The 12,035-nt window shown below is 36.1% G+C and overlaps 1 protein-coding gene across 4 annotated transcripts in view; it reads right to left on the bottom strand.

Annotated features, from left to right (window-relative positions):
• Nucleotides 1-12,035, bottom strand: part of LMBRD2 (LMBR1 domain containing 2) — a 29,437-nt gene that overhangs the window by 9,927 nt on the left and 7,475 nt on the right. For 3 of the 4 annotated variants that reach the window (XM_075136875.1, XM_075136874.1, XM_075136873.1), the window contains 12 exons: nt 11,797-12,026; nt 11,259-11,338; nt 9,279-9,374; nt 8,366-8,533; nt 7,381-7,591; nt 4,444-4,518; nt 3,983-4,096; nt 3,209-3,392; nt 2,160-2,341; nt 1,259-1,392; nt 937-1,042; nt 94-191 (listed from right to left, as the gene is read on the bottom strand). In XM_075136875.1, the coding sequence (XP_074992976.1) occupies nt 94-191; nt 937-1,042; nt 1,259-1,392; nt 2,160-2,341; nt 3,209-3,392; nt 3,983-4,096; nt 4,444-4,518; nt 7,381-7,591; nt 8,366-8,533; nt 9,279-9,374; nt 11,259-11,338; nt 11,797-11,970 (1,622 nt within the window). In that variant the 5' untranslated portion in view covers nt 11,971-12,026. Of the gene's footprint in view, nt 1-93; nt 192-936; nt 1,043-1,258; nt 1,393-2,159; nt 2,342-3,208; nt 3,393-3,982; nt 4,097-4,443; nt 4,519-7,380; nt 7,592-8,365; nt 8,534-9,278; nt 9,375-11,258; nt 11,339-11,796; nt 12,027-12,035 lie in introns of those variants that run through there. The other variant, XM_075136876.1, reaches the window with a different exon arrangement.

The raw sequence follows: 12,035 nt of genomic DNA, 5'->3' as shown, positions 1-12,035 counted from the left end.
TGCTGGAAGAGGAGAACTGAATCTCTTCCTCACTGCTGAACTAATATTATTAATGTAAAGAAACACGGAGGATCTGTCTTGCAAATCACTTACCTAAAGTATGTGGCAATACAGAGAATGACAACAAGCATTGGGTAATATATATAGAATCCATCTGCAATGAAGGACAGCACTTTCATGGATCCCATTATCTAGGAGAAAAAAATCCACAAGAACAAGCTCTAATGAGATATATTCTACATATATCCATAAGGATTGTGCCATCTCACTGTTTTCAGTCCACAACACACAAACACACAATCCTTTACAGTTACTGAAACATAGGTAATTATTATCACAGATCTGATTCAGACAGTTGACCCAGAAAGCCCAGATATAAAGGCCGCCTCTAACAGGGTATCCACTTAGAGGTTTCTAACACGCTAGGATTTGTTGTGTCACCTAATCCAGAACCAGTTCAAATCTGGTGGATCTTTTCATCTGCTGTGAAAAGAGTCTCTAGACAATGCTAAGAATCTACTTGCTAGCAACAAAGACGTCAGATGTAACTTGCTGTCCTACAGAAATTGGTTGTTCAGTAAAACCAAACTCACTGGTTTTCACTGGCAAGTTAGGTTTGGTCCCCAATCTATAAAGATGTCCCATGCGCTAAAGCCAGTGGAAGCTAAAGCTATTAGTAAGTGAAGAACAGTCTGAACTCTTCAGCATAATACTTTACCTTAGGATAAAGAGACCGAGACAGAAAAATTGAGCTATTCATGACTCCCGTGTAGCTAACGATCATTACCAAACTCCTGGTCTGTAAGTAAGTATTTCTACCCTGTTTAAGACTAGTGAAAAGATTTGAATATCTGAATCTTACTAGAAGTATTTAAAAATATTTTGCCTATTCTCCAAACCATATAGAAGCCTCAAAACCACATTTTCTGTACTTACAGACGTATAAGCAGTTGGCTGAGTGTTTTTGTGAGAGATTGTTGCATCCATATGGGTCAAGCCCAAGAAGTTCAAGCATAATGGTGGAGTAAGACGGCAAAATAACCTGCACAAAATGCAAGAGGCAACAGCATTTAAAACAAGTTCTTGCACTAAAAATATTAAGAAATCATAACTGGATATATCACAGAACCACAATGTACAGCCTATTAGGATTTATACCCATATGATTATAAATGAAAGAATATAAATGAAAGTTTCATGGACATTTTCAATTGAGTATTTGACAGAAAATCTGCAAAAATATATGCCACATACTTACATGCCACTGAAAAGGAGACTGTACGCATCTGTCTGATGATGTGAAGCTAAGTAGTAATAGTTAAAAACACGGATCCTGAAGACAGTAGAGTAAACACAGATACTTAGGAAAAAGATGGTAAGAAAACAGGCCATCTGGGGGAAAAAAAAGGTTGTGTGAATGTAGAACTCTTGCTAAAGGTTTTGATGCACTCAGCACATAGTCTGTGCATGCAAGAGGCTGACTAATTTTTCATTTTGAGATGGGACAATAACACCAGCTCTGAGAAAGAGTTTCAGGAGTTTTTTTGAATAATTTAAATTGAGCATACTTGTAACACTCTGCACTTCATATAAGCTAACACAACTGACCCTAGGAACATTTAGTCTACTTTTCGTTATGTAAATGAAATTACTGTAATTGCCTCAATAATTACTATGACTGATTTGACATTTATTCCCACAAAAAGTGATAAAACCAAGTGTTTTCAATTCAACCTATTTTGTTAGTATACCGGAATTTTTCAGCTCAGTTCCTTTACTGATAAATTTGTGCATATATATGCTAGCCACACCTGTGTCTGGATTTCTGGTTAGCAGCAAATTCATGTTTAGGAAAGAGAGGTCACACACACAGTGGATTAGACACGAAGTCTAAACACCTAAGCTCCAAGCTAATGTTTCACAAATTACTCTACACATGATATTCAACTGGGTCACACCTTCACCCCATATTAGAGAGTTGTAAGAAACGGCAGAAGGCAGACTCCCTCCACAGAAACAAAGTTTGGTATTATATTTTAGAAACCTTCTGAAAGCTGACAGATTATTCAGAGACTTATTTTTAAATCAATCTGATCTACTATTATTGTAATGACAATCTATCTGAAAATATTTGTATTGAGTGATTATCTCAAACTTACCTCTATGTATATATAATTGTATGTCTTTTCTGCCAGCTGTATGAAAACTGCAAATAGCGATAAAACTGGTTTTGTGCTGAAAAATGTGCACTCTGACCACACAACAATTACAGAGAACGTGGCCAGAACAATTGCAAGCACCCTGTAAAACCACGGTCGTAGAAGACATTCCCAGTACCACTCTGGAAAAAACAAACACACACATCCAGAATGGGTTAATGAAAATTACACAACCAGAAATGGAAGCCCCTCACAAAAACTGTTAGGAACTTCTTGCACGCACGTCCTTAAAATCAAGGCTGTAATCTGTGGGGTCACACACTTAATTTCAGGGTTTTTCCAATGCCTAGAGATCTGGTTCAGCCCTAAGGAATCATATGCTGGGAAATACACACAATACACAACTGGGGAAAACAGGGTGGGATTTGGGAGGCAAATTTTGCAAATAGATTGGAGGAGTTGGGGGTATAGAACAGAACTTTTCACTTTTGGCCCAGATACTATGGGGGATCCATTTTTTGTTTGTTCATCTGTTACTCTCTCAGAAACAAAGCTTAGGCTGTAAAATTATATTGTCCTACCCTGGAAGTAACTCATTGCTAGTGCACAACAAATTAGAAGTTAAAACGTGATTAGGAGAAGACACTTTCTAAAAAATGCACAAGCAGCCACATGTCCCAGTGTTTGGTACATGACAGATGAAGAGTCCTTTCCTCTTTACTTTAGGGGAAGACCGGTGCCACCTCAATAATATCCCACAAACGTAGAAGGTAGCCATGATCCAATAATTTAAAGTTGCTATTCTTCTTTCTTCTTCTAAGGCTTCAAAGTTTGCTATTGCTATTACAACTGCTATTAAATTTGTAAAAAAATGTAAGCTTATGGTCAAGAGCATAAATCAATACCTGATGGCTATTCCATTACATAAATGCATTAAGATGCACACTTGCTTCCCTCTACTGTAACTGAACTTTTTACATAAAACAATCGGTTCTTCTTAGAAAACAGTTACTTCTTTACATATTCAAAATCTGCATGACAGCACTTACCAACAGTTGGTGTATAGAAATATTGAATAATTTTATTCTCTGGTTCTTGAGAATGAAAGGTATGAACAAACTGTCGAGTTGCACTGGTTTCATTTTTTGCCACATCTTCTAGGTAAAAAGCTTGTTCTAAAAGAATTTGCCACTGGACCTGTGTACGACGATGTCTCTGTACTGAATAGATTACCTATAATAAATGCCAAGAAATTATGGTTACAACATACTTGTTTCAAGAAACAAGAGAAAAGCTTTGCAAAAGCCCTTAAAAATGTCTACATTACAGAATTGCAAAGATTAATTCTGTATCCTCACAAAAGCAGGCAGTTAATTCTCTAAATATATAAATCATAAGAGGACTACATACATCATTCCTGAGTTTTGCAGTTCTTTCACCACAATCTATCTGTAGCAATAACAGCCTAGTTTTTCCAACATTCCACTTTAGTTTTGCATCTTAGTGAATACCAAGCTTTTACTACAATTTCTTTTTTAGAATGCACTGTCCATCAACCATTACAAGGTTTATCCACAGACAGTTAAAACACTGTCAAGATATAACACAACAAGAACACTTTTTAGACATCCAGAAATTTGATCTGGATGTCACTTGGGATATTAAACTTACATGTTTTCTTTCACTGAGAAAAGCTTGTGTTAAGTAGCAATCTGAAAACCCACTATACTCAAAAATTCAGGTAAAGTGCATGAAAATCTTTGACTAGCATTTATTCTCATTACATTAGCATAAATGAGGCATTCTTTCCATTATTAATATACCTGCTTGTGAAGTTTGACCAAACTTTTTTCACTTGGATAACTGTTCTGTCTTTCATCAAAATCTTCATAATCATCCATGTTCCTACCCATTCTTTCCTGGTACTCCGCAGGACACTGGAAGGAAAAGGGAAAATTAACTGGAAGATGAAGGAGTAGCAAGTGCTCTTTGTTAATTATTTGTAAATGTTTGGGGCATTTCATGCAACTGCAAAGCTCACTCTAAACATAGATTTTTCCGTTTCTAAAATACTACATATGTCAAAATACAGCAGATAATTACATGTATCATAAGAAAGCATTCCACAAAGAATTTCAACTTAAAGTCTGGTCAGAAACTCACAAGATGTCAATTAGAGATTTTATGTTATGCGGAAAAGCAAATAATGTACAAGTATTCTGTAGGTGCAGGAAGCACCCCCTCCCAATTGAACAATTACGGCTGAAGCTGAGCGATTTGTTACCTTTTTCAATATTGTATCAACACATTTTCTCAAAGGGTGGTTATACTTGATACTCTCACTTACTTTACGGACCTCCTGTTGAGGAAAAAAAATAAAAAGTTGTTTCATTATGTTAAACAGATCAAAAAAATTTACAGGGTCAGAGAAGAGTTCCAGCTCTCCCAATGGAAAAGATAACCATCAGAGCTTAAAACCAATAGAACTTCCTAAAAGCCACAGCTTTACTAGACATCTAATAAAAGGTAATTGAAGGAGTATTTATAAAGAACATACATGTATTTTTAAAAAAAGCCCACGACATCAGTGTGCAAACATTACTCTGTGAATGTGTGGAGGATTGGTTTCTATGCATGAATGTTGAAATGAAAATACTTTCTTGTTTTAGTCATAGGTAAAGAGGAGTTTCTATCTTACCTGGTTTAGTTTCACTTTTATTATTTTAAGCAGCTTGATGAGTATCATTTTACACTACTTCATTTCATATCTTCCTCACATTTATCTCCACATGGCTCACTTCTGAGACCATTTGGCATTTATCAGTAATAAAAAGATGCTACCTAACAGCTAGATAAACTGCTGAAGCCAGATCTGACACAATTTATCAGGCTTAGCGAGAACTAGATTTTATTCTTCATCCTATTGGCAATCCAGAGATAACATTTTGATGCTTTTTTGTTGTTGTTACAAACAGCACTTTAAAAAAAAGATGTAAGTTCTAGAGTCTGGAGGACAGAAATAATTGTAAAGGCTTAGAAATCTTGCCGAACAGGATGATTAGCAGATAGAATTGTATTAGTTTAGTGTGACAAGGGAGGCTAAATGGATATAAATAGTTCTTTGACACATAACGGCTGTTCTAACAGATGACTGTCAGTAATTTTGGATTCTCTCTGAATCTCCTGAGGGAATGATCACAAGAGATCTGATTAGTCTGTGGCAAAGAATTTTTCATTATGTAGTGGGATTATGAAAAACAAACAAACAAACAAAATCTCTCAAGAATGTCTGTAAGGGTCAATCCTAGCATATTCAGCCCTGGCATTCTTAGAATTTTAAAGTATTTTCACACACTTCAGTGTTCCTATTAAGGCTGAAAATAAAATATTGGCCAATATTTCTAAGGTATAGTGCAATTGTTTCTAGACTGAAAGAAAAAAAAAAGCGGGAAAAAAAAGTGACGTGCCAAACCCCGAAACAAGGTTTTATCATGCATTAACAATATAATATATTTTATGTTGTGTATGACATAACCTCAGAATCTGTCAGTCATCCTACCTGATTTAAAGGACAATCTAGTACAAGACAGCAGCCTAGTACAAAACTCTTGTTTCAGGGATGTTTGCTGCCTCGCTGGGGCCCGAATTAGGGACATCACCACAAAACTGAAGAGCTTAGTACAGCCTTCAGCATACTATCCATTCCTGCTCTGTCACGTGAGTACTAATGGTGTCGCAACAAAAAGTCTGAGGTTGATTAAAAGAGATTTCAGCACCCTGGGAAGAACGCTAAAAAATTCAGGAGCACAGGTAGTGTTTTCCTCAATCCTCCCAGTAATGGGGGGAGACTGTGGAAGAAACAGGCGAGCCCATGATATCAATACCTGGCTCCAGAACTGGTGCCTCCGCCAAAACTTTGGGGTTTTAAACCATGGAAAAGCCTTTGAGGCACAAGGTGTGCTGTGTTTAAGGGAACAGAATATTTTCAGTTGGAAGGGACCTACAATGATCATCTTAGTCCAAGTGCCTGATCACTTCAGGGCCGACCAAAAGTTAAAGCATGTTATTAAGGGCATTGTGCAAATGCCTCAAACACTGACAGGCTTAGGGCACTGACCACCTCTCTAGGAAGCCTGTTTGTGTTTGACCACCCTCTTGGTAAAGAAATGCTTCCTAATGTCCAGTCTAAACCTCCCCTGGCGCAGCTTTGAAACATTCCCACGTGTCCTGTCACTGGATACCAGGGAGAAGAGATCAGTACCTCCCTCTCCAGGCGTTTGGACAATGCTCTTAATAATTTGTTTTAACTTCTGGTCAGCCCTGAAGTAGTCAGGCAGTTCGACTAGATGATCACTGTAGGTACCTTCCAACTGAAACATTCTGTTCTATTCTGTTCTATTCTACGTGTTAGTCTGGTAAACAAAGTTTTTGTTGCTCATTTTCTAGTAAGTTTTGTAGTTATGTCCCACTCAGATGTTTTTAGCAATTTCTTCAAAATGCCATTACTGAAGAATGAAGATTCCACTATTTTATGTTGACGTATCACAGAAGAAGTTACTACCCTACCTTACAACTCTTCAGAAGTATTATTTCCAAGCCATGATATCAAAGCAGTAGAACAGGGAATAGCTATTCAATGGGTTGCACTTTCATTCTATTTTTGAACTACATTAGAGCCTACTGCTCACTCACAAATAACAATAAATATAGTTTCAAAAAAAACTTTTTGAAAAAAAACAATGATCTCTATATTCTCTTCTCCAAAGGCACATAGCATGGTCCTGCAAATCCAACTTGGAAACCCAAGATTCCAGAAATATACTGACAGCAAAGCATAAAAGCAGACACACACAATTTGCATGAACACTAGTGAAATATCTGTACGCTATACTTGCAGGTTCACTCTGGAATGTTATTCATTAGTGACCAATATTACTCCAAAAGGGTCAATAAAAGAATAAAACCAACAAATAATGGCTATCAAGTTGCCATGACTATCAAGTTGCCAAGTTCTTCACATCAGGGACTATTCCTCTTTCGATTTTTACACAGGATCGCATGTCATCAAGTGGCACATTATGATGGATTTTCTTAATTTACTGATATTTCACAGTAAGTTCATGCTACTTATGTTTTCTTGCCACAAGTGCCCAACACCAGGAAATTCAGAGATGATTAACACCAGCCCTCACTTACTTCATAGCGAAACCTAGTTACTTACCTCCATGATATCCTCTAAATTCTCCTCTGCATCTGCTTTTTCAGTCATCAGTTTGGCAGCTTTGAAATAGGTCTTCATGAGTAGATAACCCCTCTTGGCCCCATTCCAGTGAGAACGGGGAATTTCCACCAAACCATAACCCAAAAGCAACACAAGAAGAAAGAGACCCCATGTGTTTGCAGCGGCTATCCCAATAGTCTGAAGCTGGTTCCTAAGGAAAAAAATAATAGCAAAAACAAAAAAGAAAACGAACAAACAAACAACATCCTCCTACCCCACCCGCAAGAAAGCAACCTTGAAGTACCTATGCACCAATATGGCTTTCCAGTTTACAGGAACAGACTTAGCATCATCTGTAATTCTTGCCTAGGGCCAGTCTGCTACTTGGCCATATTTAAAGCTGCCATGATTTTTCTGTATCTCCCCATGTTTCTTCCCTCTCTGGAGGGAAGACAAAAATGTTTGTTCTCAAAGGAGTATGTTCCTTTAGGAAACAAGGACTTAGCAAACTTACTGAAAGTGAGGTACATGACAGTGTTTACTACTGTATATAGTATGGAAGACCATTAGCAATGTTATACATACCAATTATTTTAACTTACCTTATGGCCTTTAAATAGAATCTACAGTAGACAGAAGCACTACACAGGAAATAGTGACACAGACTTTTTGAAAGATGTTATTCTGAAAACACTGAGAAAGTTTCTGCACTAACTTTGCAAGTGCATTTGCAGGGAGGAAAAAACACCATTGCACATACAAGAGGATTCCTCTGCTGTACATAACAAAATCAGAAACCCAAAAGACAAATTTCTATAAAGTCAAAAAATCCCTTTCCATAAAAAAAGTTGACAAAACTTTCCAACTGCCTAGCAAAAATCAGATCAACTAAAATTTTTTTTTAAAAAAGATCCATTTCATCTACAGAAGAGATTACCTGTGACAATTTCGTAAGAACTCATGCAAGTGCTTACATTATTCTTACCATTGTAAATTGAAGTTTGGGTTTACAGCCACATATATTAAAAATGCTCCAAAAATCAGCAAGTAAGTGCCATAATAGATTGCATTCTCAATCAATGCAGTTTTAATCTTTCCAGTAATGGAGAACCCTCCTGATCTAGCATATGACTGCATGAAAGGTAGCAGAATCCTAGAAGGAAAGCAAACAAAACCAAACCACATCAGCCAACCAGAAAAAAAAAGTTAGTTTAGCAGTGGCAGGATACTGAGACTGGGGTGTTTAAGCTAAAGACTCCCAAGCTTCTAACAAAATCAGCTAGTTGTATTTTTTTATTCTAGATGTATTGGTCTGATGGCAAACCTTAAACAGACAAAAACAATACAGTTAGCTTTATCATGAAAAATTTGTGTTAACTGAGAACTCACTATCAACCCTGACATTCTTGACTGAGCTACAAAAATAATTATTTGATGATAGGTTGGTCAGAAACCATACATCTAACTCAAAAGCACAGACAATCTCTTTGCTGTAGCTACATCTATAGATTTATACAGTATATCCAATAAAACCAAATAATTTACAGTATTACTCAAAAATTACCCAACTTATTAATCGGGGTTCTGTGGCCTAAAATCCATTTTTTTCAGACAATCTATCCTTAAACACCTCAATGTGTAAATTGCTCAGTTTCAACTATAAAAATGAACTAAGGGTAAATGGCTACCACCTGAAAAGGAGCAAAAAAAAAAAAAGTATGCTCAATTTAGTACAATAATTATTAGAGAAATTTCACTGCTAGCAAATAGTATATGATTAGATAGCTCTGTGGAATAATGATATATATTCTTAAAGAGTATGCTACGACTGTTAAGATGTTGCATTTAGAAATTATACCTATGTCATAGTCTTTGTCATATTCTTTTACCTTACTTACCATGTTAAAAACTGCGACGTCCAATATACAACACGCCAGAAAATTGGCATAATTCCATTAGGAATATAACTCCATGGTTTGAAACATTTTTGCTTGCTGTAACAATGTAAAGAAGCTTATTGTTAGCTGTAGGGCCAAGAGTATAAAAAAAAAATTTCTATAAATTCCGCTATAAAGAAAGGTCTTTGAATATAGCATAGACGTAATACACTACTATTTGAGAGTGTAGTCAACCATCAACCATCTCAGAAGAAAATAAACTGAATGACCACTTAAAAACATTTATCATTCTCCTCACTGCAAATAACATAACTGGACAATACAGCTTTCTTAGAGAAAATAACAGTAGCTCAAAGACTGAAGAGAAATAAGCAATTAAGCACTTTAAGGTTACAATTTTTCTTTTTGGGCAGGAAGTACTTTCTTCATGCAAAGGAAAAAACATTTCTGTAGACAGAAGACCATTCAACTTTAATTAGTTCAGCAGGTTTTTAAAAAATACCTAGGGACCCCATCACCCAGCCCTACTACTTAGAGCACTTAGTGGTAAAAAAAGTGTATTAGTTGTTCCTTCTGTCACCCAGCTCGATTTAGTCAGGCTTATATGAACTTTGACTTGTTGAGCCAATACTTTTCTGACAGGTAGCGTCTGCTTCAGAAGACCAGAAAAGCCGTGAAAGCCTTTTAGTAAAAGAGCAAAAGACAAAGTGCCCATCCACACTAAGAGACTTTGTTTTTTTCCCCACACCTGTCTGGGTAATAAAGCAATAGTGAGTCAAGGGACAATACAGTCAATTTAATAGGAGTATCTATTGAGAAATAATTGGTGTTTTCCAGGGTCAAAATAGTTAAGACTGAGTTGTGAGTTTTTATGTAGACAGCCTAAATATTTTCGAAACTATCAAATTACCATTGAATGACAGGTAGTGTGACTAAGGGTTTCAAAGTTTTAAGATCTGAGCTGCACCAACACAGTATCTGCTCAATTACTACTTAAGTTAATATTTCTATTTGATATACTCAAGTCATATACTATAGTATAACATCCACCAGCATTTTCTGAAACTATAGGTAAACTAAAAGGCTACTGAATAGTTTCCAAATTGTGTATTTACCTAACTACGTTTAATTAACGTACACTGGGTGGTCTTAAATAAAGGGTAAAATGTTGTGCCACTAAGTCTGGCATTTTACTGTGCGTCCACGGATATACAACATCCAGATAGCCTCTGCTTTGGGGCCACAAAACTGGCAATAAGTTGCATGGATGTATCAACTGACATCTTAAATGCTCTAATCATCTTACATACAACTACACTGCACTGGCACTACAAGATGTGGAAATAGCCAATGGAGGCTAAAGAACGAGCAGCCAGGGAAAGAGCCCACATTTGCCTACATTCCCCATGTTTTAGGGATTACTTCCTTCCTGCCAGAAGACAGCGAGCAGGCTATCGTTAATTTGGTAGAATATAGTACATTTCAGATAACTCCAATTACTATATATATGCAATTATAATAAGCAATTAGATATGCTGCTTATATATGAGACAAGCCTCCTGATTTCATTCATAAGATATAAAATTAGATTTTCAGGTCTAAAGTCTTTAAGATTATGAAGGAAAGATAAGCATTCACCAAGGCCTCTCCTCATAGATAACCAAGGTTGCTTGAAAAGCTTAGTTCTATTGCTTCAACAACAAAATAGAAGAAATCTAGCATTAAATTAAAAAAAAAAAAGACGACATATTTAGGTAAGTTAGAACTACTGTATGAATTACTACCAACAGATGCAGATGCACTTTTCTTCACTTCTTCCCTCACACTCCTGTATGCTTACAAACTTCAAATGTCATATCACACAGGTAACAGATAACTTGTTTGTTAGTCTTAAAAACACAGCACACTCCTATCATTTAAAAAAAGATCATAAAATTCTTATTTAAAAACAGTCTCATGAAGAAAACATACAACTGATACCTTGGAGCAAGAGTAACGTAAGAGCCATTACTTTCTGCAGGGCTGGAGTTAACAGCAAGTTTGCACCGATTATAAATAGTCTAGAAGACAATTAATTTCATATCAGTGACCGGAAAAAGGTACAACATTTATTTAAAAATAGTAAGTCCTACTTTTAAAGACATTTCCTGTCCTCCAGGTTTACATTTGGGAGCAATTATACTAATAAACCCTCAAAACAACATGCAATCTGCAGGACAAGTAAGTAAAAAAATGAAAGTGTTTTTATGTTGCCTAAGCAGATAAAAAAATTGCTATAAACAAATAATGAAATTTTAAAACATTTGAAAAGTTTTTTTATCTGATGAGATCAACAAAAAATAAAATTAATTGTAAACACAGACACTGTCATGCAAAAAGGTAGTAAGTGTTTTGTTTCATAAGATACTATTTGGAAAATTTATTTGCTGTTTAAGATATTGTCTTCTGAAATTATGATTAAAAAAGGATACCATACACATTTTATGCAACCAAGCAGAAAATCTCCCAAGTTTCTTACCGTACTGACATCCAGAGGCAGTATAAATACAATGAGAAAGCAAAGATACCAAGCCAATAATGTTGCTATGATCACGAGCCTATGCTGTTTCTTGAAGTCTCCATACCGATGAAGTAGGAATAAGGCCAGAAAAAAGACAAATACTATCTCAAGGCCCAACGCTGCACCACTCATTATTGAAAGTTCACTCCAGCCACACAGCGCAGCTCACTTAAGAAAGCAGATCAGAACTGTAAGAC

Source organism: Calonectris borealis, chromosome Z, assembly GCF_964195595.1.
Source record: "Calonectris borealis chromosome Z, bCalBor7.hap1.2, whole genome shotgun sequence".
NCBI classification, from domain to species: domain Eukaryota; kingdom Metazoa; phylum Chordata; class Aves; order Procellariiformes; family Procellariidae; genus Calonectris; species Calonectris borealis.
Note: the sequence above shows the minus strand (reverse complement) of the source record. Positions and strands in the feature narration are given on the sequence as shown.